Source organism: Talpa europaea (assembly GCF_964194135.1).
Source record: "Talpa europaea genome assembly, chromosome: 2".
In the NCBI taxonomy this organism is placed as follows: domain Eukaryota; kingdom Metazoa; phylum Chordata; class Mammalia; order Eulipotyphla; family Talpidae; genus Talpa; species Talpa europaea.
Window position 1 is genome coordinate 851,014 of NC_140068.1, and position 27,882 is coordinate 878,895.

The window sequence follows — 27,882 nt, forward strand, 5'->3', positions numbered from 1 at the left end:
CGTCGCGCGCTCCCACGCCTGTGTCCCGACAGGTGTTCCTGGTGCGGAAGGCCCAGGGCTCCGACGCCGGCCAGCTCTACGCCATGAAGGTGCTCAAGAAGGCCACGCTGAAAGGTGAGCGCCAGGCGCCCCTGGGACAGCGTCTGCCCCCCACTTCTGGAGCCATGGAGGACGCGGCGAGACGGCCCTCCAGCTCACGGGGGGCAGCCCCACAGACGCCCACAGCCCGGGGACGGGGCGCTTGGAGGGATGCCGCCCGGTGGGGCATGGGCAGGGAACGGGCGGGGGCGGCTCAACGTCCCCTGGTGGGGGGTGGAGAGGAGGGGGTGGGTCCACCCCATCTCTGCCACAGTGGGGAGCCTCAGTTGGGCACTGGGCAGCCGTGTCAGCCCCAGGGGCTGCCCAGGGGTGCAGGGACCAGCAGGGTGGGGCGTTGGCACCACGTGGCCCCGTCCTGCAGAGGGGAGGCTCCTGTGGTGACTGCGGCTGCGGGGACTGAGGCCGTGAGTGGAGGGCAGATGGGGTGCAGCTGGCTGGAGGGGAACCCAGCAGTGGGGTGCGCCCCTGGGTGGCGGTGGGTCCATCAAGAGCAGTAGGAGCTGAGGGGCTCCTGACCGAGACTTTGGGGCCCGTGAAACTCAGAGCAGCTGTGGCAGCTGGAGGTGCCGTGGGGGTCCCGGTGCCTTGAGCGCCGGCCACGTCGTGGTCCTGTGTCCACTCACGTCCCGGCAGCTGGACTCCTACACGCCTTGGCGTGGAACTTGCCGAGTGTTCCGAGCGCCTCGTGCTCGTGAGATTTTAAACAACTGCCGTTCAAAGGGCGATGAGAAGGTGCGCAGGAACATGAGCGGGGAGGAAGCAGGGTTCACTTCCCTCGATTTTTTATAAACGAGTCTCGTCACTGAACGGTGCTGCCGTAGGAATGAAAACTGAGGGGACGTTTTTAAGCGAGGGGCGTCTGGACGCTTCCCAGCGCTTGCTCAGAAGGGCTTTAAACATGGTCCTCGTGGCTCCCAGCTGCCCGCTGCGCCGCCACCCTCCAGGAAGCACACAGGTGCCCCCGGCAGGTGTGCCCCGGCAGGTGTGCAGGGACACCTGTGGCCCATGTGTGGCCCGGGAGTGGAGGGCACCCCGGTCGTGCCCCGGCCAGGACGGGTGGAGCGAGGGGTCACCCGTAAGTCAACTCTAAGCCCAGCGGCCATGCCTCGTCCTGGCTTTGAGGGCCGTGCTGGCTCCTCGGGTCCTGGAGGGAAGTGGGGGATGCTGGTGAGCCCCTGCTGGCAGGGCTGGCAGGGGCACGTGGCCCAGGTGTTCAGCTTCTCCCAGGCGCCGGACCTGCCTCGGGTCGTGGGCTCGGAACTGGGGTATCTGTAAGCTGCTGGTCGGGCCTTTGCGGGGTGTCCGGGGAGCAGCTGGCGCCGACGGGGGTGCAGCCATCCTAGAAGCAGCCACAGAGCCGCAGCTGCGTGAGCCACGACCTGCTGTGCCTGATGGCGGGAGCGGGGAGTGGGTGCCCTTGGGGGACGCTGCCTGCACAGCCACCCAGGGTCGAAGGTCACGGTGGATCACAATCTACTGTCAGATTTTAGGCTAAAATGTTGGGGGGTGAGGTGAGCAAAGGGGGCAATTGGGAGTTACTTCCTGGTCGTCCGTCCCCCTGGCTGTGTGGGGAGCTTCGCCAGCAGAGCCGGGGAGGATACGGGGCGTGCGGGCTCCAGCCGCGGGCAGCGCTCGGCTCTGCCTCTTAGAACCTCAGCTTCTCCGCTTCGCAGTTCGGGACCGGGTCAGATCCAAGATGGAGAGAGACATTCTGGCTGAAGTGAACCACCCCTTCATCGTGAAGCTGCACTACGGTAACCAGGGTGGGGGAGGCCCCCCAGGCGGCTGGAGCCGCTCCCCGGATCACACCCTGCACGCCACACAGCACACACCCCACACAGCACACACCCAGCACACACACGCCCCATACGCAACACACCCCCCATACAGAGCACACACACTCCAGCACACAGCACATACACACTGCACATACAGCACACATGCAGTGCACACACATACACATGACACACCCGGCACACACACTGTATTATCCACAGCATGTAACGTGCGCACAGTGTACACTTTCACACAGTGTGTAATATGCAGCGTACGTGTATCCCATACACATAGCACATGTCATGCACACGCAGTGTCCATACACATCACAGCGTATGGTATGACACGGTACACACTGTATACACATGGCATGCAGCATGCACACCCTGTGTAGTTACCGCGTGTGTCCACACCACACAGCGTGCAGCACATACGGTACGCACTGTGTGCACTGCGTGTGTCATCACACGGTGTGCGGGAGGCATCACCCACAGCATGCGGCGCACATACACGTATGCCGTGTACACACACACACCGCACAGAGTTTGCACGCGCTGTTCCGCGGCCAGAGCAGCGGGGGCTCTCCTGCAGAGCCCGAGGGGGGCGCACGCCCACGGTGGGCCCATGGCCTCTGACCGCCGCTCGCTGTCCTCCGCAGCCTTTCAGACGGAGGGGAAGCTCTACCTGATCCTGGACTTCCTGCGGGGAGGGGACCTCTTCACCAGGCTTTCCAAAGAGGTACGTGGGTGGTGGGTGGTAAGTAGGCAGATGACCAGATGACAGGTAACTAGCCGGGTGGAAGGACAGACTGACAGGCAGACAGACACAGACGCACAGGTGCACAGAGGCATGGACGGATGGGCGAGAGTAGAGGTGGACAGTCAGGAGCGAGAACGCCACAGCCCGGCCCGAGCCTGAGCCTGGCCCGCCGGCCCCTGTCCACCAGCTCCCCACCGACCTGCCGACTCCACACGCGACGTGCCGCTGGGCAGAGAGCAGGTGGCCGGGGTGACGCCCTGGCGTGGTCACGTGTGTTGACATGCGACACGCTCACATGCCACGTGCCCCGTGAGAGGAGCCAGAGATACATGCGGAGCCGCAGACGCGGGGCGGGGGCCAGGCGGGGACGCTCCCCGACTCGCCTCCTGCGGGACCCCGCCCCCCGCTGAGCTGCCACCGGATGCAGTCACTCGTGGCGGGGGCCGGACGCTGTGCTGGGCCCGCCACGCCGTGTGCTCTCCGCCCAGGTGATGTTCACCGAGGAGGACGTCAAGTTCTACTTGGCCGAGCTGGCCTTGGCTTTGGACCACCTGCACGGCCTGGGGGTCATCTACAGAGACCTGAAGCCCGAAAAGTAAGTGGGAGCCAGTGGGGTCCCCCTCCCCGCCATGCCATTGCTCCGGACTCCCGAGTGAGTGCATTTCAGGAGGCAGGGACAGCCTCGTGTGGGGACAGCCCGTGCGGGGACAGCCTCGTGTGGGGACAGCCCGTGGGGGGACAGCCCGTGGGGGGACAGCCCGTGGGGGGACAGCCCGAGTGGGGACAGCCTCGTGCAGGGACAGCCTCATGCGGGGACAGCCCGTGCGGGGACAGCCCATGCGGGGACAGTCTTGTGCGGGGACAGCCCATGCGGGGATAGCCTCGTGCGGGGACAGCCCATGCGGGGACAGTCTTGTGCGGGGACAGCCCATGCGGGGATAGCCTCGTGCGGGGACAGCCCGTGGGGGGACAGCCTCGTGCTGGGACAGCCCGTGCGGGGACAGCCCGTGTGGGGACAGCCTCGTGTGGGGACAGCCTCATGCGGGGACAGCCCGTGGGGGGACAGCCTCGTGCGGGGACAGCCTCGTGCGGGGACAGCCTCATGCGGGGACAGCCTCGTGTGGGGACAGCCCGTGCGGGGACAGCCTCGTGTGGGGACAGCCTGTGCAGGAAGGGCCTCCTCTCACGCAGGCTTCCCGGTGGGCTCTGCCTGCCTGGCGCTACAGGGAGTGGCTGTAAGGACGGTCCCGGCACGCTCTCCCTGGCCCTCCGTCTCTGGGGGCGCGGCCAGGACCCAGGTCCGGGACTGGAGAGACTGGGCAGTCGGAGGAGGCTGGGCCGCCATCCTTGTCCCCCTCCCTGCCCGCCCTCCCCAGCTGCTCGCCACGCAGGTGCCCTCAAGGCCCCCTCACCCGGCCTGTCTCCCCGCCCTGCTCCTCCCCGCACCCCCGGCCCCTGCCCCCTGCCTCGGAGGATGGTCTAGGACTTTTCTCAAAGGCGACAGGCGACTCCGGGGCAGCTCCAGCAGGGCCGGCGTGGCGGTGGCCGCGCCCTCGTGCGGCTGCCCCTGCGTGTTTGCTCACCTGCTCAAGGTGAAAGGTGACCTTCGGAAGCGCTGGCCCCCATGTCGGGTTTCTGCCTGCTGTTTGCCTGAGCTGAGGCGAGAGTAGACGGGTCCCCCCAATGGCGGAGAGGCCAGGCTGCTCTGCCAGCCCCACAGCCTCAGCGAGGCCGCTGGCTTCTCACTCACTGCTCGCTGCCCCCAGGGCACCCTCGAGGCCACCGTCCAGCCAGCCCCGGCCTGGGCGAGGGGAGCCGGGGGGCATGAACCAGCTGTGGGAGGGGGCCCGGACCACCCCTGCAGGCTCCTCTTGGCCCCCCTGAGCCAGGGGGGCGCCCTCATCCCCGGCGGGTGCCTGGTGCGGCGTCACTGAGGCGGCATCAGGGCTGCCCCGCGGTGGTGGATGCGTGTGCAGCTGCGCGGAGACCAGTGCCAACCCAGGGCCCGAGCCCCTGTGCAGAGCAGCCCCCCACGCCGCCATGTCCTTGAGGAAGGCGCAGGCCGCGCCCAGCGCTGCCGGGAGGCTGAGGCCGAGCCCCAGGCACCCGCCGTGCTTTTGTCCACGGTCAGAGGGACCTTCACAGCTAGAGAGTGTGACTTCATTTAAGGCGGCTTTGGGGAAAAAGACCCAGTCGCTCATGGGAACTAGCAGGCAGCTGCCTTGACAGCGGCTCGTTTCCGGGCAGAGGTTAGGGCAGCAGAGGCGCGTCTCCTCGCACAGTGTCGTCTGCACGACGTGCTCCCGCCTGTCCCTTCCGCTGTGTCTGGCCCCCAGGGAGGTGCTCGCACCAAAACCCAGGCCTCGGCGCATGGCCGACCCGTCCGAGAGCTCAGCCAGGCTGAGTGTCCCGCGCGCTGCAGCCCCTGCACGTCCGGCCCAGACGCCTCAGGTTGCAAAGCAGACGGTCCAGCGCCACGATCCCCTCTCCCGCACTCCCCTCCCCGGCCGCGGGGCCACCTGACCAGCAGAAGCCGCTCCTCCGAGCCCGCACCCTCCCGGCGGAGGCCACGGCCTGAGCAGGGCACCCCCGAGGCCACCCCCCACCCCCACCGTCCTTCCTCCTCCAAAGCCCGCCCTGCTACTGTCTTTCAGCATCCTGCTGGACGAGGAGGGCCACATTAAGATCACAGGTGCGTGAAGGAAGCTCTTCCCGTGACTCAGCCCTGAGCACCAGAGGCCACTCGGCGCAAAGGCCTCTGTCCTGCCTGCCTCTGCTGACCGGCTGTGACCACTGTCCACCGCTGCCTGTGCTCGCGCCAGTGCCCTCACCCCCTGCCCCAGCCCTGCCGGCGTCTCCCCTGCCTGCGCCCCAAGCTCGGGCATCAAGTGTCCACGCCTCGCCTCAGGTGCCCGCTGGGGCCCTGGGCCGCCGCCTGCCCACCGTCTGCCCCGCCACCAAGCTCAGTCAAACCAAAAACGGGCCACTGGCCCGTCACCGTCGGGGCCTCCTCTTCTGTGTCATGAGCCGCACGACCTCACGGTGGCCATGGCGTCCCTGTGCGCCCTCCTGTCCACACTGGGTCTCGTGGGGCTGAACCCAGGGTCCGCAGGCCGAGGGCCACTCTGGACAGACTCCAGGGCGAACCTGCTGCCCTGGCCAGCGGCCGCCCTGCCCCTGCAGCCCTCCCCGGCCCTGGCCCCACTGCCTTGGGGCGCACTGACCTCTGTCCCCACCCTGTGAGGCCCCTGTCCCCCCACTTCTTCCCTGGGCCTCCTGCCCTGCTTCTTTGCTTCTGGGCTCCTGCCTTCCCCCTGCTTCTCCCCCTTCTCACCTCCTCCTCCTCCGAAGCCCCTCCCCTGCCCCCCCACTACGCCCCCGCTCGCCTCCCTCCCCCCTGCCCCAGGGCTCTCACTGCGCTGCCACCGCCTGCATCTCCCCACATCCTGGTGACTACGGCGTGACCCCGCTGCCCAGGCGCCCTCAAACCTCGCGGCTGCGCGGGGAGACTGAACGCGGCCGAGCTGTTTTAAGGGCCCGTTCGTGTGGAGAAGTTCGGCTCGCTGGGTTTCCCGGCAGCTCGGCTTTCCTCGAGCTCCTCGGGCCCGTGTGCCTGGCGGTGCCGTCTGGGGCGCCCGGGCTTGGACTCGAGTCACCTCTGGGGGTGGGGTGGGGTGGGGCGGGTCCGGGGTGCTCGCTGCCCCTGGTCTGACCCGCCCTCGCACCCTGGTGCCCCCGCGTGTCCCACCTCAGAGGGTGCCTGGGACAGCCGGGGGAAGTGCCGCTCCGGCCTGCAGGGTCCCGGGGACGCCCGGTGGCGCTGGCGCCGGCCGAGCTCCTCGGAGGTTCCGACTCGGCCGGCGTGGGGCAACCGCACCTCGTCGGGGAGGCTCAGGCCGCGGGCAGACCCCGTGGCGCTGGCCCTCGCTGGAGGGGCGCAGGCCGGCAGCCGCGGGGCGAAGGCGTCTGTGTGTTTGCCTCAGACTTCGGGCTGAGCAAGGAGGCCATCGACCACGACAAGAGAGCCTACTCCTTCTGCGGGACCGTGGAGTACATGGCGCCCGAGGTGGTGAGCCGGCGGGGGCACGCGCAGAGCGCCGACTGGTGGTCCTTCGGGGTGCTCATGGTGAGCCGCCCCCCCGCCCCCGGGCCCCCACATCCACCCCGCCCCCCACGCTCCCCCACAGCCCCGGGGGGCGTCCTCCGCCGGGCACTCGCCGGCGGACTTTGCGGATGGAGCCGGGGCTGCGTGTTCGTCGGGCGCCGCCCCCTCCTTCCGTGAGTCACGCTGCCCTCCTGCGCCCACAGTTCGAGATGCTCACGGGCTCGCTGCCGTTCCAGGGCAAGGACCGGAAGGAGACCATGGCCCTCATCCTCAAGTGAGTGGTCGTGCCGGGACGCGCCCGAGGTCGCGGCCGCGGGGTCAGGGGTGGCGCCCGGAGCGGTTCTGGGTGGGCGTCGGCAGGAGCGTGACCCACGCCTGGCACCCTGGGGTCGGTGGTGCCGGCCCGCGCGGGTGACCAGTGTCCCGACGACGTCCTGGACGTGGTGCGGTTCTGCCAGGCACAGCTGCCCAGGCCGGCCGCTGCGGGGCACAGGGTTAGGCAGGCGGGGTGTGGTCTCCCTCCGTCCTGCCCGCCCCCAGGAGCCACTGTCCTGTCCGGGTCGCGGGACTAGCCGCTGCCGGGTCCACGCACAGGCGCTCCTCCCCGAGTCCAGGGAGAGGCCTCCGCAGGCCCCGGCTGCCCGGCGCCCTTGCTTGCTGGGACACAGGGCGGGCGCCGCCTGAGCAGGCATCAGAGGGAGACGGGGGAGGCCGCGGGGCGCTGCCCGGGTCACGGGGCTCCGTCGGCTCCTCCCACCCGCAGGCAGAGGCTTCCTCCCCACGGGCCGCCCAGAGCCCGTCCCTGAGCCTCGGGTCTGTCACTAGCAGCCCCACCCAAGTGTGCTGGGAGGACCCCGGGGCCCCAGCTTGCAGGTTCCCCTTGTCCAGATGTCCTTCTCAGTGCCCAGCAGGCCAGGCCCAGAGGCAGGCGAGAGACTCCAGCAAGCCAAGGAGACTCCAGATGTGATGTGGCCCGTGTGGGGGCCCCGGGGACTCATGCGCCAGGAAGGCCAGGACCTGCGCCCCCTCCCAGGCGCTGGGGCTGCGTTTCTCTGTCGTGGCCCGGAGGGCCAGGCGGGAGGCTGGAGGGAAGTGCCCGCTCGCTGCGCGCTCACCGGGCCGCTGTCTTCCAGGGCCAAGCTGGGCATGCCGCAGTTCCTCAGCGCCGAGGCCCAGAGCCTGCTCCGAGCGCTCTTCAAGCGGAACCCAAGCAACCGGCTGGGTGAGAGGCTGAGCCCTGGGCTGTGGGGCGCCTGGGGACCCGGGGACGCCTGGGGACCCCTGGGGCGCGGGTCTCCTGGGGGCGTGGGGTGCGGGTGCTCCATGCAGCTCTCGCCCGCCTGCCAGTCCCAGGCTCACCGGTGGTGAAGGGCCGCAGGGGTGCTGCCGGGCGTGAGGTGGGGGCTGCACGCTCCTCCGGAGACCCGGGCCTGGGAGCGGAGGCCACGGGAAGCCGCCCTCTCCCAGGGTGGCCGCTCAGGGTCGTCTTGGCCACCTCCCTCCCGAGCACCGGGGTCCGAGGACAGAACAGCCGCAAACTGCTTCCCATTAAATTCAATTAAACCCTCTTACGTCAGGGGGGCTTCAAATCTATTCAATTGAGATTTACGTGATTATTAATCTAGAGCCGGTTCCTTTTCAAAATAATTGTTTCCACAGTCGCCTGTAAATGGCAGTTTGTCTGCAACGTAATTATTAGACGCTGAATGTCTGCGCGGTCCTCCCGCTCCCCTTCTCCGCACACCCCAAGCCCTGCTGCCCAGCGGGGGCATCATGGCACTGACGAGGACATGGGGTGGACGCCGTGGCCAGCGCGGGCGAGGGCTGTGGGCCTGGAGGGCAGCAGAGCTGGCCTGCTGTGCCGCGGGCGCCCCCACGCGGGCCCCGCCCTTTCTTGGCTTCGGGGCCAGAGCACTCAAATAATGTAAAACCGTTGAACCCAACGAATTTGACGTTCTCGCTGCGGTGCATTTGCCCGACTGACAGGCCGCGTTGCAGGGCGGGCGGTGAGCTCGGCTCGCAGCTGCGTGGTCTCTGGCACGAGCCAGCCTCGGTGCCCCCGCCGCCCTCCTCACGTGGGCCGCCGCGCTCAGAGTGGCTGCTGCAGCTCCAGGCGTCACATCACATGGACGAGGGGCTGTGTCCGTCCCCTCTTCCGGGAGAGCCGAGGCCTGGCTCCCGTGCTCCGCGCTGGCTGGACCCCCTCCCGGCGCTGGGTGCTGGGCGCTGGCCCTGGGAGTGAGGCCGGGTATGGGGCAGAGGTGAGAGCACCGGCTCCGGGCCAGCATGGGAGGCCCCCCTCGTGCAGGACACCCCGAGAGGGCAGAGCCTGAGCTGCTGCCCCGTCCTGGCTCGTAGAGGCCGCACACGTATGGGGCGGGAGGGACTGAGAAAGGCACAGGCGTCCCTCGGACACTGGACAACTCCGGCCTGTACCCCAGCACCAGGCTTCGGGAAAGAAGGAGGCACTTGCAAGCCGGTTAGTGAGGAGACAGGAAGGACCGCACAGCGGTCGCCCAGTCCCGAGGGGGCAGGGCCTGCGGGTTGAGGGCTGGGGACAAAGGAGCTCAGTCCTGCTGCCAGGGAGGGCTGAGGGATGCGGTCAGCGAGGCCCCCTGGCTGGTTGCGGGGAGATCCTGCGTGGCCACGGAGGCCACAGCCCTGCAGCGTCAGGACACAGCAGGCGAGCCAGGCTCAGCATACGGAAGGGACTGCAGCCACATCAGTCACGCCGCCCAGGGACGCTGCCCATCTGATTGCCGGGAGCCTTTAACCAGAGGTGGGGGGTGGCCATCACACGGCCTCTGCTCCGCTCTGCCTGCGGAGGCGCCCTGGATGCTGGACCCTAGCCATGTACTCGCTGTGGAAGAGCTGGACCCTGTGGAGGAGCTGGACCCTGTGGAGGAGCTGGACCCTGTGGAGGAGCGTCCTTGTGGCAGTGGTCTAGGGGTTGCTGTGTTAGGAGCAGGCCCGCTTGGCAAGGACCCTGGGTGGCATCTCAGGCCGTGCCTGTGACATCGAGGGCAGGGCCTCGTGGTGCCCGGCCCGTGCCAGCCCGTGCCAGCCTGACGAGTGCCCGGGCGCAGGCAGAGACCTGAGGACACCCCCCCGCAGCTTGGTCCAGACACCCGCGTGGAGGCGAAACACTGAGCAGGACGAGATCACGTCCACACGGGCCTGCAGAGCCTGGACACGTGCTGGACTGGACACATGCACTGCGGCCCCCTTGATGTCCCCATCCATGCCTTCTGGGCGCCGGGCACCTGGGGCACGGGGGGCAGGCCTGGCTGGGCTGCCCAAGCACCTGTCCTGGCTGTTCTCGGCCACTGGATGTCCGAGCCTCCTCACGGGACCAGCGAGCCTCCGTGTCGGGTCTCGCCCTGAATCGCACGAGAGAGAGACAGTTCCCTGCTCTGCTGGCGAACGTGCCGTCTGTCAGGTGTGCCCCCGTTGGGTCCGCAGAGCCTCCGCGCACGCTGGTTGCCGTGGCGATGCGCTTGCCCGGTCCGGCCTCCGTTCCCTGCCCCTCGATGTCAGCGGAACGGCCACGGCGCTGACGCACTGTTGTCTACAGCCCGAGGCCTCAGAGCCTCGGGGAAAGTGCGGAGGCGAAGCTGCCAGGTGTCCCACAGACCGGCGTGCACCCCGGGGGACCTCGCCGGCCCTGCCCCCGCGTCCCGCGGCTCAGCTCCCGCGCAGTGCCCCTGCGGACGCGCGCACGAGGCGCAGGCCCCTGTGACAAAGGCGACCGCGAGGGAGGCAGCGGGGGAGCCCCGGGCGCGGCACCTGGGCGTGTCCTCACCATGCTGAGAGGCCCCCAGAGCCCGGGGGTGCTCGTGTGGGCACCCCCATGCTCTGCAGCGGTCCCTGTGTCTCTAGAAGGTCCTGGAGGCGGCACGCGTGGCCGGCGTCCCCGCCCCCCTTTGTGCAGGACAGCGCCTGTGGGCCGGATCCGCCCTCACCCCAGGAGGACGCGCCGGTAGATGCTGCCGGGGGCGCCTTCCTTGGGCTGGCTGCCCGTTCCGGCGCTGCGGGTGCTGGGGAGCAGCAGCCAGAGGCCAGCGCTCAGGTCGGGGAGAGATCCAGACGGGACCTGTGGTCAGGGTGGACACGCGCTGGGCGACGCCAGGGAGCCCCTGGGTCTGGCAGAGCGGGCTCCCGCCCCGCCTGCTCCTGGCCGGCCCGGGCTGTGGGGCGTCTGCCCACCCGAGCTCTGGGCGTCCACGGCGAGGGCAGTCGGGCGCCGGCCCCTGTGATTCTTCCACGGGTGCGTTTGCCCCGGAGCACGGTACTGCGGGCAGCCCAGGCCCTCTGTGCACGCGTCCGGGCCTGCCTGGTGCCCCGGCGGAGGGGGGCTTGTCCGCAGGGCACAGAGGGGCCGTCCTGCTGGCCCCCGCCCCTTGTGTTCCTTCTCCCTCCCCTGCAGGGCTCTCCGCCCCCGCACCCTCCCCTGGAAGGCCCCGCCAGCACTAAGGGGCTTCTCTGCTGGGGCTGGCGCGTGAGCACCGCAGGCTCTTCCCGGGTCCCCAGGCCCCCAGTCCTTCAGCAGAGGCTCCCGGCCTGAGCCTCCCCACCCACCTCCTTCCCCCTGCTGGGCACCCCCAGCCCTGCAGGGTGGGTGGCGGCACCTGGAGGCGAGGCAGGAGTAGGCGACGTGGGGCCCCCTCCCGGGAGGGGCCCAACCAGGACTCGTCAGGGCCGCCGCGAGTGCTGGGGGGCTGAGGCCGGCTCTGCTTCCCGGACAGGGGCCGGCGTGGACGGCGTGGAGGAGATCAAGAGGCACCCCTTCTTCGTGACCGTCGACTGGAACGTGAGTGCGCGGGTCGTCCACGCGGATGACGGGGTGCCCCCCCGGAGGAGCCCTCTGGAGCCCTCTACGGGCCGGCCCCTCTCACTCGGGAGGGCTCCGAGGCGCAGGGTGGGCTCGGCCCGGCAGGGGCCTGCGGACTGCAGCGGACTCCGGGCCTTCCCATGTCCGCCGGCTCCGACCGTGCAGCGGGCACCGGCCCAGGCCGTGAGAGCAGGCGTGGGGCGGTCGGGGCGGGGTGAGCAGGGAACAGCAGAGGTGAGCACATCTCCACGGCTGGGGGTCCCGGAAAGGCTTGATCCTGGCCGCCTCCTAACAGAGCTGGTGGGTCACGGTGTTGGTGTCACGCGCTGTGCTGACCCCAAGCCGACCGTGTCTCCAGGTGCTGCCAAGGGCCCCTTGGGCAGATGGGCCTCGGGGGACACTGGGTTTCAGGATTGTTCTGCACAGCTGTGAAGCGGGGGGCAGGCCCCGGGGAGGCCCTGCACCGTCCTGGCCCTGGGCCCCGTGGGGGTGAGGAGGGCTGGAGTGTACAAGCCTCAGCAGGCGTCTCCCTTTGGGCTAAGCTACGACTGCTGCTGCGTCTGTGTGCGCCCGCGTGGGCCCGTGTGGGCCCGTGTGGGCCTATGTGCCGCTTGTGTGGGCCCATGCCTATGTGTGCTCCTGTGTGTGGGCCTGTGTGTGCCAGTGTGTACCTATGCGCATGCCTGCATGTGTGCTCCTGTGCGCACGCCTGCGTGTGTGCTCCTGTGTGTGCGCCTGTGTGTGTGCCTGTGTGTGTGTGCTCCTGTGTGCGCCTGTGTGTGTGCTCCTGTGTACGACTGTGTGTGTGCGCCTGTGTGTGCCAGTGTGTACCTGTGTGCACGCCTGCGTGTGTGCTCCTGTGTGTGCCTGTGTGTGCTCCTGTGTGCACCTGTGTGTGCGCCTGTGTGTGCCTGTGTGTGCCCGTGTGCGCCTGTGTGTGCCAGCGTGTGCGTGTGTGTGCGTGAGAGAGAACCAATTCCCGTAACGGAAGTAGGACCTGGCTCTGTGGGGTGTGTGGGCTCTCTCTGTCTCTGTCTCTGTCTCTGTCTCTGTCTCTGTCTCTGTCTCTGTCTCTGTGTGTCTCTGTCTCCCTTTCAGCTTCTCCCTCCCCCTCCCCCGCCCCCGCCCGCTGTCCTTGCAGAAGCTGTACAGGCGGGAGATCAAGCCCCCCTTCAAGCCCGCGGTGGGCCGGCCGGAGGACACCTTCCACTTTGACCCCGAATTCACAGCCCGGACCCCCACAGGTCAGTGCAGCAGCCCCACGAGCCCCCGCGGTCCTTCCCGGGGACCCCCGCTCTGGGGACGGCTGTCTGGACCCCGGGGCCATGTTCAGGCGGCTCCCACGGAGAGTGGCTCCCAGCCGGCCTCCGCCTCCTGGGTGGCGCGGCGCGTCAGCCCGGCCTCGGCTGCTGGGGGTGAGCTTGGAGTCTGCAGGGGTGCGCCCCCGCGCCCTGTGTCCTGGTGCCGCCCAGTGACCCCACGCTGGGATGCGCACACCGGCCCCAGCCCGGGGGGTCCCCTTTCTCCGTCTTCACAGGAAGAGGCGGGTGGGGCCTGCGGGGCTGCAGCGCCAGGCAGGAAGTGGCCTGTTGGGAGGTTTCGCCACCGCCGGTCTCAGCAGAGCGGGGCGTGTCCACGGGGCTTGGCGAGCACCTGGACGACCTCCCCAGCAGGCGTGGCCCCAAAAGGCCGTCCGCCGTGACAAGGAGGAGCATTTCTGAAGGGCCTCTGTCTCCTCATGCTCAGGCCCCTCAGGACACCACAGCAGGTCACTCCGGCCGCCGCTCTGTGCTCGTGTGGCCTCCCCTGCCTGGGGCAGCGGCGAGGGCCTCGGCCTGGGGTCCCCAGAGCGGGCAGGGCTGGCTCTTCCTCTCCGTCCAGGCGGCCATCCTGCCCCAGCCCTCGCCCACGCCCGCGGTCAGTGTGCGGGCGGTGTCCGGCACCCTGGCTGCTCCCCAGGCGTACGCAGAAAAGCAGAGTTCCGTGGTTACGTCGGGGCTGGACAGCAGCTCTGGGGTCCACTCCGAGGGCCAGTTGGTCTGTGAAAAGGATGTTGCCCCCTTCACCATGATGGGTACCCCCAGGCCAGGCGGGGGGCCCCGAGACTGGGTGTGCTTGGAGCCGCCTCTCACACGGGGCCTGGGCCCCGGGGCACAGCACCTGGGTCACACGGCTCCTCGGGCCCCGCTCCCCCCGCTCCCCGGGGCTCCACTCCTAGTCGCCAGCCCTGGCCTTGAGGCCCTGCCGCGCGAACCCTTCCTGCTTAAGGCCGACCTGAAGCAGCGAAGCCCCCTCAAGTCTGGCCCGGCTCAGAGTCACCCCTGCCTCCCTGCCCACCGTGGCCCCACCCAGCTCCTGTGGGCGGCCGTCTGCAGCAGGGTGGGCAACGAGGTGGGGAGACGCAGTCTCCGTGCGGGCAGCGCTTGGCCTAGGGCCTGCCACCACTTCTGACCAGCGCCGTCAGCCCAGACACTCGCCCCAGAGGCCACGCTTGCGCCTGGCCTCACGCACACCACAGCACACGCCAGCATGCACTCCCCACCCCGCACCCCACAGGCCCGTGGGGCCCCGCAGCGCTGCCCTCACGGCACCGGCCTCTCCTGCCTGCAGACTCCCCGGGGGTGCCCCCCAGCGCCAACGCCCACCACCTGTTTAGAGGCTTCAGCTTCGTGGCCTCCAGCCTGGCCCAGGAGCCCTCGCAGCACGACCCGCCCAAGACCAGCGTCCACCCCATCGTGCAGGTAGTCGGAGGGGCCGGAGCCTTGCACAGGGATGTCCCCCTCGCCCCCTGGGGCGGAGGACCTGCTGGGCCTGAGCAGGGGCCAGCAGCGAATTGGGTCGGTGGCGGGTTTGGGCCTCCGTCCGTCTCCCCAGAACTTCTGAAGGAACCTGGGTGCAGGCTCACGCGCTGTGGGGGCTCTGGTGTCCTCGGGGAGGAGTCAGGCGGAGCAGACAGGATGGGCGGGCAGGCCAGCATGGCGCCTGCGCCTCGGGCCAGGTTTCACGCCAGGAGTTGGCCTCCAGGCCATCCTCTCCGCCCAGGGGCTGCGGCCACTCAGCCCGCTCGGTGTGGGGCGAGAGCAGGCGAGGGTGGGGGAGGGTCGGGCGCAGCCCACCCGCAGCGCCGGCCGGTGCAGGCCTCAGGGCCGCCCCCCTGTGCCCCAGCGGCCGGTGCGGAGCAGCCCCCTCAGCTCCTGTCCCCCACAGCAACTCCACGGGAACAACATCCACTTCACTGACGGCTACGAGGTCAAGGAGGACATCGGCGTGGGCTCCTACTCCGTGTGCAAGCGCTGCGTCCACAAGGCCTCCGACGCCGAGTACGCCGTGAAGGTAGGAGACCCCGCCGGCCCCGCCGCGGCCCTCCACGTGCGCAGACAGGGCGAGTCCTCGCGGCGGCTCTGCGTGTCAGACGGGCCGGACGGAGCCAGGCCGGGACCCGGCGAAGGCAGAGGAGGGCCAGGCCGTGGGGGCGGAGGGCGGCCGGCGGCCGAGCGAGCTGAGCAGGTGCTGGCGTGTTTGCGGGACCGGCGGGGAGTGGGCAGGCGCGCTGTCAACCGCGGAGAGCGGCCACGGAGACCACAGAGCTCCTCTGCCGTCCCCACCGGGCCGCGGCTTCCGTGACGGCTGCGGTGTTTGAGCCGAGGGCCCAGGATGCCGGTTGTGGCCCCTGGGTGCTCACACGTGAGCTGGGCTGAAGCTCCTGCTGACGTCAACGCTAACTCACGTGGGAAGCCGCCCTGGCCCACGGCCTCCCCACTGAACTGGGCCTGAGACGCCAGGGGCCAGGGCCGGCCTGCGGGCCGTCACAGTGCTTGTCGGGCAGGCCCCGGTTGGCCGGTAACTCCGTCTTTGCTCCGAGGCCACAGGCAGCTGCGGACCCAGGTCCTGTTTCCCTCTGCTGCCCTCGGCCCAGCGCCCCGCCTGCTCCAGGGGCCACATCCTGAAACTCCCCGGGGCCAGGGGGCGGCTGCAGACGCCTGGGGGACTCAGGGCCATTCAAGGCCACACCGGCACCCCGGCCGCACATGCCGAGGATGGGGAAAGCCTGGGTCCTGCGCGGTGCCGCCTGCCGTGGACCTCAGGAGAGAGGGTGGGCAGGGCCGGCCCCAAGTGAGGGCAAGGCTGACCTCGAGCGGGGCTGAGGGCCCCCCTTACAGACAGACGCGAGCCCGAGGCGAGGGCCCGGAGGCGGGTTTGAGCGCCCCAGCCCCGGGCACGGAGGACGGCTGCAGCGCCGCGCGGCAGGGGCGGCCACCAGAGGCAGGACGGCCGAGGGCGAGGAGACGGCCGAGCGTGCCTCTCCCTGCAGCGGCCCGGGAACGAGGTCTCAGAGCCCCGCACGCGGCCTCGGCCCGCTGATCGCCTGTCCCCGGGGAAGCGGCCCCCCCGTCCCCGTGCCAGCAGGCCGGCGCCCGTGGAGCCCGGGTCACTGGCTGGCGGGCGCGTCCGAGGAGGCCCCGGCGGCGCTTACAGCAGCCGCCGCCATGAGGCTGCGTTTCCCAAGCCTGTGATGTGTGAACCGGGAGAGGCCGCGGGGCGAGGGCAGACGCTGGACGTGAGCAGAGCGTGTTTTCCGTCCAAGAAATTGACTGGCATGAAAATCTGCGCCTTCCCGGCAGGGAGACTCGGCGCGCTCCCTCTCGGCCGCTCGTTCCCGCGCGCTCCGCCACCTGCTTCCCAGCGGGTGTCGCCCTCGGCCGGGGCAGCCGCCGCCGCGACCCTCTGGCCGCGTCCAGGTCTCTGGGTCTGTGCCGCCGCTGCAGGGGGTCAGCTTCGCCGCTGTCCCGCTCGCCCGGGCCGTTGGGAGGGCGAGAAGCCAGACTCCGCCCTCGCGCCCCGATGCCGCCCTCGCGCCCCGATGCCGCCCTTTCACACGAGCGTTCACTGGGAAAGAACGATGAGCCGCGGCTGTTCGCCTCGGTACGTTCGCCCCCCACGCGTGGAGATCGCAGCTCCCAGAGAGGGGGTGGCCCCGGGACTGAAGCAGCACGCGCCACCGCGGCCCGGGAAGGCGCCCCCAGAGGGGCGTTCCGGAGCGCGCCGTGGGGTGAGGCTGTGTGCACGTCGCCCCTCTAGACCCAGGCTGGGGCCTGTCGCCAGCAGACGCCACCCGGTGTCCTCCCTGAGAGCTCCGTGGAGTTCAAAGGGCGGGAGCGTGTCTTCTCGTCTCCGGCAAGGGGTGCCCTGGGCGCCGCCCGGGGTGACACCCAGCTCGGCGGGGGGCTGGGGGTCTGACGCGCGGGAGGAGCAGGCAGAGTTGCTCCGCCTCGGGGACAGCAGAGGCCCGGGTGCTGCCCGGCATCCTGTCCGCGTAGGGGAAGAGGCTGAGCCGTGTGACGGCCCCGGGCCGCCACCTCACGGCCTGGAGCGAAGCGGCTGCTGCCTCCCCGGAGCCTCGGGGCAGAGCGGCTCCGTGTTCCCCAAGCGGGACACGCCCGGGGCGCGGAGGGAGGGACAAAGGGCTGCAGTCGCTGGGGCCTCTTGGCGAGAAGCTCGCCCGTGGCTCACTCCCGGGCCGTGGCCGGGGCTCCCGCTGGCGTGGACCGGGGCCGGGGGCGCGGCCGGGGCTCGTGACGGTGCCCGGTGCGACCCCGCACAGCGCCTGTGGCAGTGGCTGACAGCCCCCCATGGGAGGCGCCCCAGCCCCCGCCTCCATCCAGCCTGTCGTGTCTGAGAACGAGGCTGCCTGTCCCCTCTGAGGTCACGCTGGTGCCCGCTGGGAGGGACGGGGCCGCCCTGGATCTCCGGGCGAGCGTCGCCGGCGAGTAGAGGAGCGGGACGCGTGCAGCCGCCCCACCCGCTCGCTCGTTGCAGATCATCGACAAGAGTAAGAGAGACCCCTCGGAGGAGATCGAGATCCTCCTGCGGTACGGCCAGCACCCCAACATCATCACCCTCAAAGACGTGAGTGGTCTCGGCCCACCTTGCGGCTCCGCGTGCTGCTCAGCCGCCAGGTCCACCGCCCGCTCTGTGCCCCGTCCGCCGGGGCGGGGTCCGGGCACTGCCCGGCCCTCCAGCGGCACAAGTGTGAAGGCGGACGTGTCCGCCGTCCCGTGGGGTGGACGTGGGGGGGTCCAGGAGGTGCCACTGGCCTCGCTGGGCGGGTGGCGCTGCCCGGCTCTCTGCTGGCGGCCAGAGGTTCTGGGGCGGGGGGAGGCCCTGCGGGGCAGCCGGCCAGCCCAGCGCCCCGCAGGGCTCAGGAGGGGACAGAGCCCCCATGCGGGCACGGGAGAGCCTCCCGGGCCCAGGCCAGCCGCGATGCCGGGCGGCGCCCCACGGCCGAGGCAGGGTCAGGCGGCCTGTTTCAGCCACTTCCCCCCCAGCTTGGGGTTTGTCAGCTCCGCGGGGGTCATCCCGGGCATCGGCCTCCACCTTGGTGCCGGGGGCGGGGCCGCGGGGACAGCCAGGTTTGCTCTCAGAGCCGCGGGTCTGAGCCACAGAGATGCCGGCGCTCTCCACGCCCCCCCAGGCAGGCGCTGCCGACGCCGCCCACACCCGAGGCTGCCGGCCAGGCTCCCCCGACCCGCCCGCACACCACACACACCACACACACCACACACCACACACACACCACACACCACACACCACACTCCACACACACCACACACCACACACACCACACACACCCCACACACACCTCACACACACCCCACACACCCCACACACCCCACACACCCCACACACACCACACACACCACACACACCCCCACACACCCCCACACCCCACACACCCCCCACACCCCACACCCCACACCCCACACACACCACACACCCCACACCCCCCACACCCCCACCCACACCACACCACACCACACCCACCCCCCCCACACCACACCACACCACCCACACCACACCACACACCCACCACACACCACCACACCACCCACCACACCACACACCACACACCCCACACCACACACCACACACACCCCACACACACCCCACACACACCCCACACACCCCATACACACCACACACACCACACACACACCACACACACCGCACACACCACACCCCACACACACCACACACACCACACACCCCACACCCCACACACACACCACACACACCACACACACCCCATACCCCCCACACACACCACACCACATACACACACACCACACACACACCACACACCCCACACACACACCATACCACACACACACACACACACACACCCCACACACACCACACATCCCACACACACCCCGTACACACACCACGCACACCACACACCCCATACACACCACACACACACCACAACCACCCACACCACACACACCCCACACACACCCCACACACCCCACACACACACACCCCACACACCTCCCACACACACCACACCACACATACCACACACACCCCACACACACCACACCACACACCCCACACACACCACACATCCCACACACACCCCGTACACACACCACGCACACCACACACCCCATACACACCACACACACACCACAACCACCCACACCACACACACCCCACACACACCACACACACCACACACACACACACCCCACACACCTCCCACACACACCACACCACACATACCACACACACCCCACACACACCACACTACACATACCACACACACCCCACACACACCACACCACACATACCACACACACCACACACACACCACACACCACACACACCACACACACACCACACACCACACACACCACACACACACCACACACCACACACACCCCACACACACCCCACACACACCCCACACACCCCATACACACCACACACACCACACACACACCACACACCACACACACCGCACACACCACACACACCACACACACAACCCACAACCCCCACACACCACACACACACCCCACACACACCACACCCCACACACCCCACACACACCACACACACCCCACACACACCCCATACACACCACACACACCACACCCCACACACACCACACACACCACACACCCCACACCCCACACACCACACACACACCACACACACCACACACACCCCATACCCCCCACACACACCACACCACATACACACACACCACACACACACCACACACCCCACACACACACCATACCACACACACACACCCACACACACCCCACACACACCACACATCCCACACACACCCCGTACACACACCACGCACACCACACACCCCATACACACCACACACACACCACAACCACCCACACCACACACACCCCACACACACCCCACACACCCCACACACCCCACACACCCCACACACACCCCATACACACACCACACACACACCACATACCACACACACCACACTCCACAAACCACACACACCACATGCACACCCCACACACACCCCACACACACGCCACACGCACACCACGTACACACACAGCACACACACCACACTCCACACACCACATACACACCACACTCCACACACCACGCTCCACACACCACACACACACCAAACACACCAAACACACACCATACCACACACACACCCCCCCACACACACACCACACACCCCCTGTTGGGTATGTCCGCCGTCCCCGCCAGGGCGCTCCTGTCCACCATCTCCCCTCCGCGGCCGTGGCGCCGGGTCAGGTAGTGGCCCTGGGCCCTGCCCTCCGGCCCCCCTGCCACCGGCCGGGAAGCGGGAGTCCTGAGGCGCCAGGGCCGGCGTGAGGAGCGGCCTCGCGGGCGCGGGAGCCCGGCCACAGGCGGAGGGGCGGGGTGTGCCGGGGCCGCGCGGCGCCTGACGCCCCGCCCGCAGGTGTACGACGACGGCCAGTGCGTGTACCTGGTCACGGAGCTGATGCGCGGCGGGGAGCTGCTGGACCGCATCCTGCGCCAGACCTGCTTCTCGGAGCGGGAGGCCAGCGCCGTGCTGTGCACCATCGCCAGGACCATGGACTACCTGCACTCGCAGGGGGTGAGCGCGCACCCCTCGCGCCCGCCTGGGCCGTGCCCGAGCAGGGGGGCCGGGCAGCTGCGGGCGTGCACAGCCAGGAGGAGGCGAGCGCCGCTCTGCCTGCGCAGGTCCCGGGGCGCGGTCATGTGCCGGCACCCGGCTCGGCCGCTGGGGGTGCCCCGGCTTGCCCCCCCTTCACCGCTGCCCCTGACCGCTGGCCGCACCTGTTCACAGTGGGGAGACCATGGCCAGAGGGGCGAGGCGCTCGCCTAGGGCGCGCAGGTGAAAGGGGCAGTCGGGCTCCAGACCCCGCTCGCAGGCCCTCACTTCCTGGAGGCAGCTGCGTGGCGCCCATTGGTCTCCCACCCTGCCTGGGGCGCCTCCCCCTGCCCTGCGCCCCTCTCAGCTCCTCCCAGCAGGCAGTGCTCCTTGCGCCCCTCTCAGGTCCTCACAGGCAGGCAGTGCTCCCTGCATCCCTTCAGCTCCTCAGGCGGGTGGTGCTCCCTGCGCTCCTCTCAGCTCCTCCCAGGAGGCGGTGCTCCCTGCACCCCCTCAGGTCCTCCCAGGCGGGCCGTGCTCCCTGCGCCCCTCTCAGCTCCTCCCAGGCGGGCCGTGCTCCCTGGGCCTCAGCTTGCAGGCGTGTCTGAGCCGGCCCTTCCCCCACCGCCACACGGGGTCTCTGTGTGGTCAGCGGGGGCTGGGTAGGACATCCGGGCTTCTCTGGAACCCAGAAACAGTTCTTTGCACAATGGTTTCCCAGATTTGCTTCTGTTAACGCGAGCCAGCCACGGCCTCAACCCAGGCCTCCAGAGTCCTTGCCTGGCTCTGCTGGCCGCGCGTGGCCCTCCAGCTGCCCTCTGGGCCTGCAGCGGGGTCCTGCGGGGGCAGCGGGGACGCGCAGGCTCCGGGCCGCCCGTTGGCCTCTGTCCCCTCTCTGGGAGCTCGCGGTGTGGTCAACAGCCCCAGCGCGGAGGGTGCCGGCCCTGCCATGCGGCAACTGGCCCGATGCTCGCCCCACTTGGCACCACCCGGCCCGCATGGGGGCGGCTTCTGGGTGTCTGTGGGGCTGGTCCCCGCCCGGGCAGAGGCCTCTGGCCCCGACTCCGCCCCTTTGGGGCCTGCGGGGCACTCGGCACAGACTGGGCTGGGCATCCTCTTAGCTGCGCCCTGCACCGCCCGCCTGGATGGCCACCCGCTCCCTCCTCCATTCAGGCGTCTCCTGGGGAGGGGGGGTCTGCGCTGGGTCCCCAAGAGCAGCGGCCGGTGGGGGATACCAGGCCGCAGCCGAGCGCCCGCCACGCGCTGCCCGCAGGTGGTGCACCGCGACCTGAAGCCCAGCAACATCCTGTACGTGGACGAGTCGGGGAACCCCGAGTCCATCCGCATCTGCGACTTCGGCTTCGCCAAGCAGCTGCGCGCCGAGAACGGGCTGCTCATGACCCCCTGCTACACCGCCAACTTCGTGGCCCCGGAGGTGAGCGGGGCCTCCCCGGAGCGGGCGGGGCGGGCGCCGGCCGGGCAGGGGTTGAGGCAGCAAGAATCAGCCAGACCTGGCTCCCTCGGGGTCGTTTCTTCGTCTCACTGCCCGTTTGTGGAACTGCTAAGGCTGTTTCCGTGGCAACCGTGTGGTGCTGCAGGCCATTTGGACAGAGCCCCCCCCCCCCAGAACCGAGGTGCCCGCGGGCTTCCTGGGGCGGAGCTCGCAGTCCTTTCTCTGTGACAGAAGCGCGTGGGGACCAGGCTCCCCCTAGGGCCTGTAGTGGTTTGCAGGTGCACCCCAGAGCCGAGGGCCCCCGCCCGGCCCCGGAGCCTCCATCCCAAGCCCCTCCAGGTCCGAGCCCGGCCTCCGTCCCATCAGGTCCTGAAGCCGCCGAGGAGCTCCGTGGCCGGTACCCCTGGGTCAGCCTCGGCAGAGGACCGAGCCCAGAGCCACTCCCGCCGGCCACTGAGCGGGCTCACGACCCCCAACAGGCAGGGTGTCGGGGCGGCCAGGTCCCCAGCCGGGGTGCCGCGAGCAGGCCTGACAACGGAGTTGTGCTTTGCCCCTCGCCATGGCCGGACGCAGCCGTCCTGGCCAACTCAGGCCCCGCCACCCGGTGCTCGTGGGCCTCCTCGTGCTGCTCCCCTCTGGGTGTGTCAGAGGGTTCCCGGGGCGGGGCCAGGCCGGGCCCCAACACGCTTGCCAGAGAACTGGATACGGTGCGACTAAGCGCTGCGGCAGGAGCCGTCACGGCGGCGAGAGCAGACACTGTGCACATGGCCGTGCAGTGCCCGTGGCCGCACCAAAGCGCGGGAGCAGCCGGGTGGCCGTGCACAGCCGACGGACGCGCAGCACAAGGCGAGGCCTGACATGCAGGAGCTGGCCCGCGGCTTGCGGGCGCCGCCCTGGGGGCCGGCGGGTGACCCGCTCCCAGCCCCGGGCCGCCCAGGGTTACAAAGTGGACGGGCATCGCGGGGCACAGGGCCTCGTGTCTGTGGGCATAGAGTTTGCAGGAGGGCAGGGGATTCTGGAGGTGGGTGGCGCATTTGCACGAGGTGAACGCACTTGCGCCCCTGAGCTGCGGGCCCAGGTGTGGGCGGGAGGGAGCCTTCCCCTTGGAGATACTTTGCCGTGATTTCAGGAGGCTCTTTGGCCTTAAACATGAGCCTTCAACGGGTCCTCTCCGACCTGTCAGGTGGCCAGCAAGCCCTCTGGCTGCCCGGCGCTGGCCTTTAGGGGCCGGGGGCAGATGTGTGTGAGGGGGCTGATGGCAACGAGCCTCCACCGCCTGCCGAGTGGGCCACGGCCGTGCTCCCTGCCGCGTGACCCGCCCGGCGCGCCCGTCAGAGCCGCCACCTGTGTCTGCTTCCCCGCAGGTCCTGAAGCGGCAAGGCTACGACGCGGCGTGCGACATCTGGAGCCTGGGGATCCTGCTGTACACCATGCTGGCGGGGTGTGTGCAGCCTCCGGGGCCGCGGTGGGGCGGGGCCTCCCGGGACCGGGCGCCCCCCACAGACGCACACTCACAGGTCTTGGGGGGGTCATGCAGACTCGCTGAGCCCCTATGAGGAGGAGCCGACCCGCGCATTGCTTGAAAGGCTCTCCAGGGTGAGGGAGCTGGGACCCCAGAGTCAGCGCCCCCACAGCTCCCACCCATGGCCCACGTCAGCCCCGGGCACCGCGCTGCTCTCCTCCAGGGTCCACACAGCCCGTCCTTGACAGCGTCCCCTTTGCCAGGGCCGGGCAGCGCAGGCCCCGCGGGTGCAGCAGACGGCCAGCTGGCGTCCCTGTAACCGCTGCAGCAGGCCATGCAGGCAGGTTCCAGGAGGGCTCGGCTGTGCCTCCTCCCGGCTGAGCGCCACACCCAGCTCCAACCCCAGCTGGACTTCTCGGCCCCAGTGGCCACTTCCCTCCCTCACTTTTGAATGCGGAATAGACGGGGCTCCCCGAGCCATGGAGGTGTGGACGCCTAAGAACTGGCCGTTTGTGAGAGAGTTGCGTGCAGGGAGAGCTTTGGGAAGGCCCGAGGCCACTGCCATCTTGTTCACTGCAGCGAAATGGACAGGATGACCTCAGGAGGGGGCGAGGGCCTCCTGCGCTGTGGCCTTGCGCAGCCAGTGTCTCGGCGGGGCGGCCCGGTGTCCCAGCACGGGGGAGCAGAGGCGAGGCCTGCGGGTGCCCTGGTTCTCACTTGGCATTGGCGTGGCCGGTGCCACGGGCTTGGCCACTGCAGACGGTGCTGTGGAGCTGCCACTGCTGGTGGTGGGCACTAGGCGCCCGGCCTTGCAGGGGACAGACAGACGCGCTTACGGGCTCCCTGTGCCCACCTGGGTGTGTCCATGGGCATCGCTGCCACGGCCGGGAATATTTTCCTCTAGGTATTTGCAGTTGAAGCTCAAAAATTAACTTGTCAAAGCTGTGGGTAGGGCGTGGGCAGCGCTGGGCCTCCGGCGCAGAGCAGGCTCCATGCACCTCCCGCAGACAGCCGTGGCCGGCCCGCGTGTCCCCAGGCCGCTCTGGCTCAGAGGGCCGTCGGCCCTGCCCTGCACCTGCTGGCGCGACCCGGGGAGTAGTTGAGGGCCCGGCTGAGCTTGATACTGGGCTCAGCCCGGAAGAAACCCTCCCTCCCCGCCTGCGCCGGCTTCCCTTCCTGCTGCCCTGGACGCTCAGTGCCCCGATGCGCTCGTCACACAGGTTCACCCCTTTTGCCAACGGACCGGACGATACTCCTGAGGAGATTCTGGCCAAGATTGGCAGCGGGAAGTACGCGCTTTCGGGGGGAAACTGGGACTCCATATCGGACGCGGCCAAGGCAAGTGCAGGCCCATCACCCTTCCTTCCCGGGCGCTCCGAGGCAGGCCAGGGCAGTGCGGCCGTCTCGGCCGCACACGCCTTCTTGAGCCTCGGCTGAAATGAATGTAAAGGAAACACAGGACACTTGCGCGCGCCCAACGGGCTTCCAGCTGGTCTCCAGAGCAAGGGCAGCAGCAGGCGGGGGGTCAGGCTGCGTGAGTGTGGAGGGCAGTACCATCCCAGGAGCACACAGTAGGGCGGCAGGCTGCAGACGCAGTGTGTGTTGCGGCTCAGGTCCAGGCTGCCTGTGGCAAGCTCTTTTCAAGATCTCTGCTGACGGGACGCCCCCCGTACCGTCGGTCTGCCCCTGACTGACGTTCCACCTCAGCCCGAGACGTGTAGGCGGCGTCGACCCAGTGCAGGCCAAGCCCGGCCCGTTGGCGCATTTGCCACACACGCAGCTGTGAAGTGCCGCCCCGGTGTGGGGCCGGCCGTGAAGCCCTGGTGTGGGGCCCGGCTCTGTGGCCACAGCGCCTGTCCCCTGGTCCTCCGCAGTCCGCTCTGCGGCCAGCTTGTCTCCTCACCCCAGACTGAGTCCAGCTCAGCCTCTGACTAAATAGTGGACCATGACCCAGCACGGGTGAGCAGCGCGCCGGCCTTTGCTTCCTGTAAGAGAACCGGGGCCGGGCCCTGCCGGTGCCCTCGCTGTGCAGCCTCGTGCAGCCACGGAGGCGAGGGAGGGCGGCGGTGACGGTGAAGGCCACGCTGGAGGTGCCAGAGGTCGCGTGGAGGAGTTGAGGGGTGAGCGTGGGGAGAGGGTGGTGAAGGCGGCAGAGTTGATGGAGCTGTGAGGGCGAGGTGGCCGAGGTCGTGACGGAGGACGTGGCGGGGGCCGTGGCAGAGGTCACGGCGGAGGTCATGGCCGAGAGCCCGAGGGTCCGCGGGTCTTCCCTGGCGCGGGTTCTTCACCACCAGCCCCGAGCCTCGTCGGCGAGGGGGAGAGACGGGCCCGTTCCCAGGGCTGCGGTGGCTCCGAGGGCCTGAGCCGCGGGCAGGGCCTGGCGACGCCGTGCGGAAGCAGGCCACACTGGGCGTGGCGCGTGCACACGAGGCGTGCCTGCGTGCGCTCTGCGCGCGACGTGTGGGTGTGCCATGTGCGCGCGTGTGCGTGTGGCTGTGGAGCAGACTCGCCTTCACAGCGCCGCGGGGGTGAGCGTCCCCCTGTGCTGGGCTCAGAACCCCGCCGCCGGGGGGTGTGCACCGGCGAGCTGCGCTGGCCGTTACGCAGAGGCGCGTGCGCGTCTCTAAACCTGAAGAGAGATTTGAGCCCAAACCCGCAGCCACCCCAGACAAGGCTGGGTTTGGCCCGAGAGGGGCCGGGACCCCGTGGGCGGCCCCTGCCCCACCCGACCGGCCCGCCCCTCCCCCGCAGGACGTCGTGTCCAAGATGCTGCACGTGGACCCGCAGCAGCGCCTGACGGCCGTGCAGGTCCTCAAGCACCCCTGGATCGTGAACAGGGAGTACCTGTCCCAGAGCCAGCTCAGCAGACCAGACGTGCACCTGGTGAAGGTGGGTGCGGGGCAGGGCGGCACGTGGGGGGCCCAGGGGCGCCGGGGCAGCCGCCAGCCGGGAAGCGCCACGCACGCAGCCGGTGACAGCCGGTGACTGGGGAGCCGGAGCCCGGGTGACAGAGGGCGAGTCAGAGGCGAGAGGGCGGGGAGGAGCGGAGAGGGGGTGCCCACGGCCGACGGCCTCCAGCCCTGAGCCCCGCTGGGCGAGGTCTGCACGCTCTCCCCACGGCCCGGCAGAGCCATTTTCGACTGCGTGAGCCAGAGTCCGCCTGTCTGCGGTGCCTCGCGGGGCGCAGAAACCCCAGGACGGAGGCCTGTACCAGAGGGTGGGCGGGGGTGGCTGGCCAGGCGGACCCGGCCTGCTCTGGGCCTTCCCGACAGACCCCTGGGCCTGTGCTCCGGGGACCCGGCTTGGCCACTAAGGATGGAGAACCCTGAGACCCGGGGCCGCGAGGCACAGCCGCAGAGCAGCAGGGGCAGGCTCCCCCCACCCCGCCCTCACTGCCCGCCACGGGCTCCGGCTCCACTCGTGGGTGGACTCTCCCCCGGCCTCCCCGGCGCTTGAACTACCTGTGCGAGGAAGCGGCGTCCTGCACCTGCGCCCTGGCCTACAACCCAGATAGACTGACGGACGTCCGGAGGTCTGGGGGTCTCTGCTGCTGGGGCGAGGGGCTCCCCCTCCGTGCGTGGGGCTGCAGAGGGGAGGCTCCGGCTCAGGCTGGGCCAGGCGGCTCACCGGTCCAGTTAGCAGGCAGTGGGGTCCAGTGAGCACCCGGGGGGGCGTTCCAGTCTCACCCCCTTTCCAGGGACCTCGCACCCCACCCTCGGGTCACTGCTGCCATGCCCTCAACTCAGCAAGGCGAGTGGGGCCTGAGCCCCCAAGCTGAGTCTCGGGACGGGGTGCCTGGGGCGGGATCCCTCTCTGGAGAGGCGTGGCCTGCCCCGCCAGGCGAGTGGTCCAGTCAGGGTGTCTGCTGGACCAGCCCCCAGGACTGAGCCCAAATCCAGTTCCCCAGGCGCGTCTCAGCTTCTCAGGCGGGGCAGAGCCACAGGCCAGACCCAGTCCTCGATCCAGGAGCCCCGGGGCCCCAGCCAGACCCGGCCCCACCGGGAGCCCAGAGCCGGTGACCTTCTCCCGCGGTGCCATGCGGCTCTGAGATGGTCACGGGAGGTGGCCCGGGATGAAGAGGGATGCAGAATAAGAAGCAGGTCCCGCCCCGCAAGGGCCCCTGTCCTGAGCTGTCCACTCTGGATGCCCAAGGCCCCCGCATCCATCCAGCAGGGCACCGAGGCTCCGCATCTACAGCATGGTCACCTGCCCCTTGGTTTTGCAGGGCGCCGTGGCCGCCACCTACTTCGCCCTGAACAGAAGCCCGCAGGCCCCGCGGCTGGAGCCGGTGCTGTCCTCCAGCCTGGCCCAGCGCCGCAGCATGAGGAGACTCACCTCCACCAGGCTGTAGCAGCCAGCGGGCATGCGTGCCCCTGGGGACACGGCCGGTGCCAGCGCCGCCATGACTGTGCCCTGGGCCAAGGTGCCGCGCTTGCGTCTGACGCAGCCTCCC

At 69.5% G+C, this 27,882-nt stretch overlaps 1 protein-coding gene across 1 annotated transcript; it reads left to right on the plus strand.

Annotated features, from left to right (window-relative positions):
* Window positions 1-68: 68 nt before the first annotated feature.
* RPS6KA2 (ribosomal protein S6 kinase A2) lies at window positions 69-27,780 on the plus strand (the record flags this gene model as incomplete). The annotated part of the gene is made up of 19 exons (XM_084229055.1): window positions 69-114; window positions 1,773-1,853; window positions 2,534-2,613; window positions 3,123-3,229; window positions 5,289-5,326; window positions 6,618-6,760; window positions 6,943-7,013; window positions 7,873-7,961; window positions 11,485-11,549; window positions 12,712-12,814; window positions 14,181-14,311; window positions 14,778-14,903; window positions 17,388-17,477; window positions 20,338-20,496; window positions 21,788-21,949; window positions 23,332-23,408; window positions 24,650-24,767; window positions 26,181-26,318; window positions 27,655-27,780. Exons 1-19 carry the CDS (start codon window positions 84-86, stop codon window positions 27,778-27,780), a joined length of 1,935 nt encoding a protein of 644 aa, XP_084085181.1. The 5' UTR covers window positions 69-83.
* Between the last annotated feature and the right edge of the window lie 102 nt (window positions 27,781-27,882).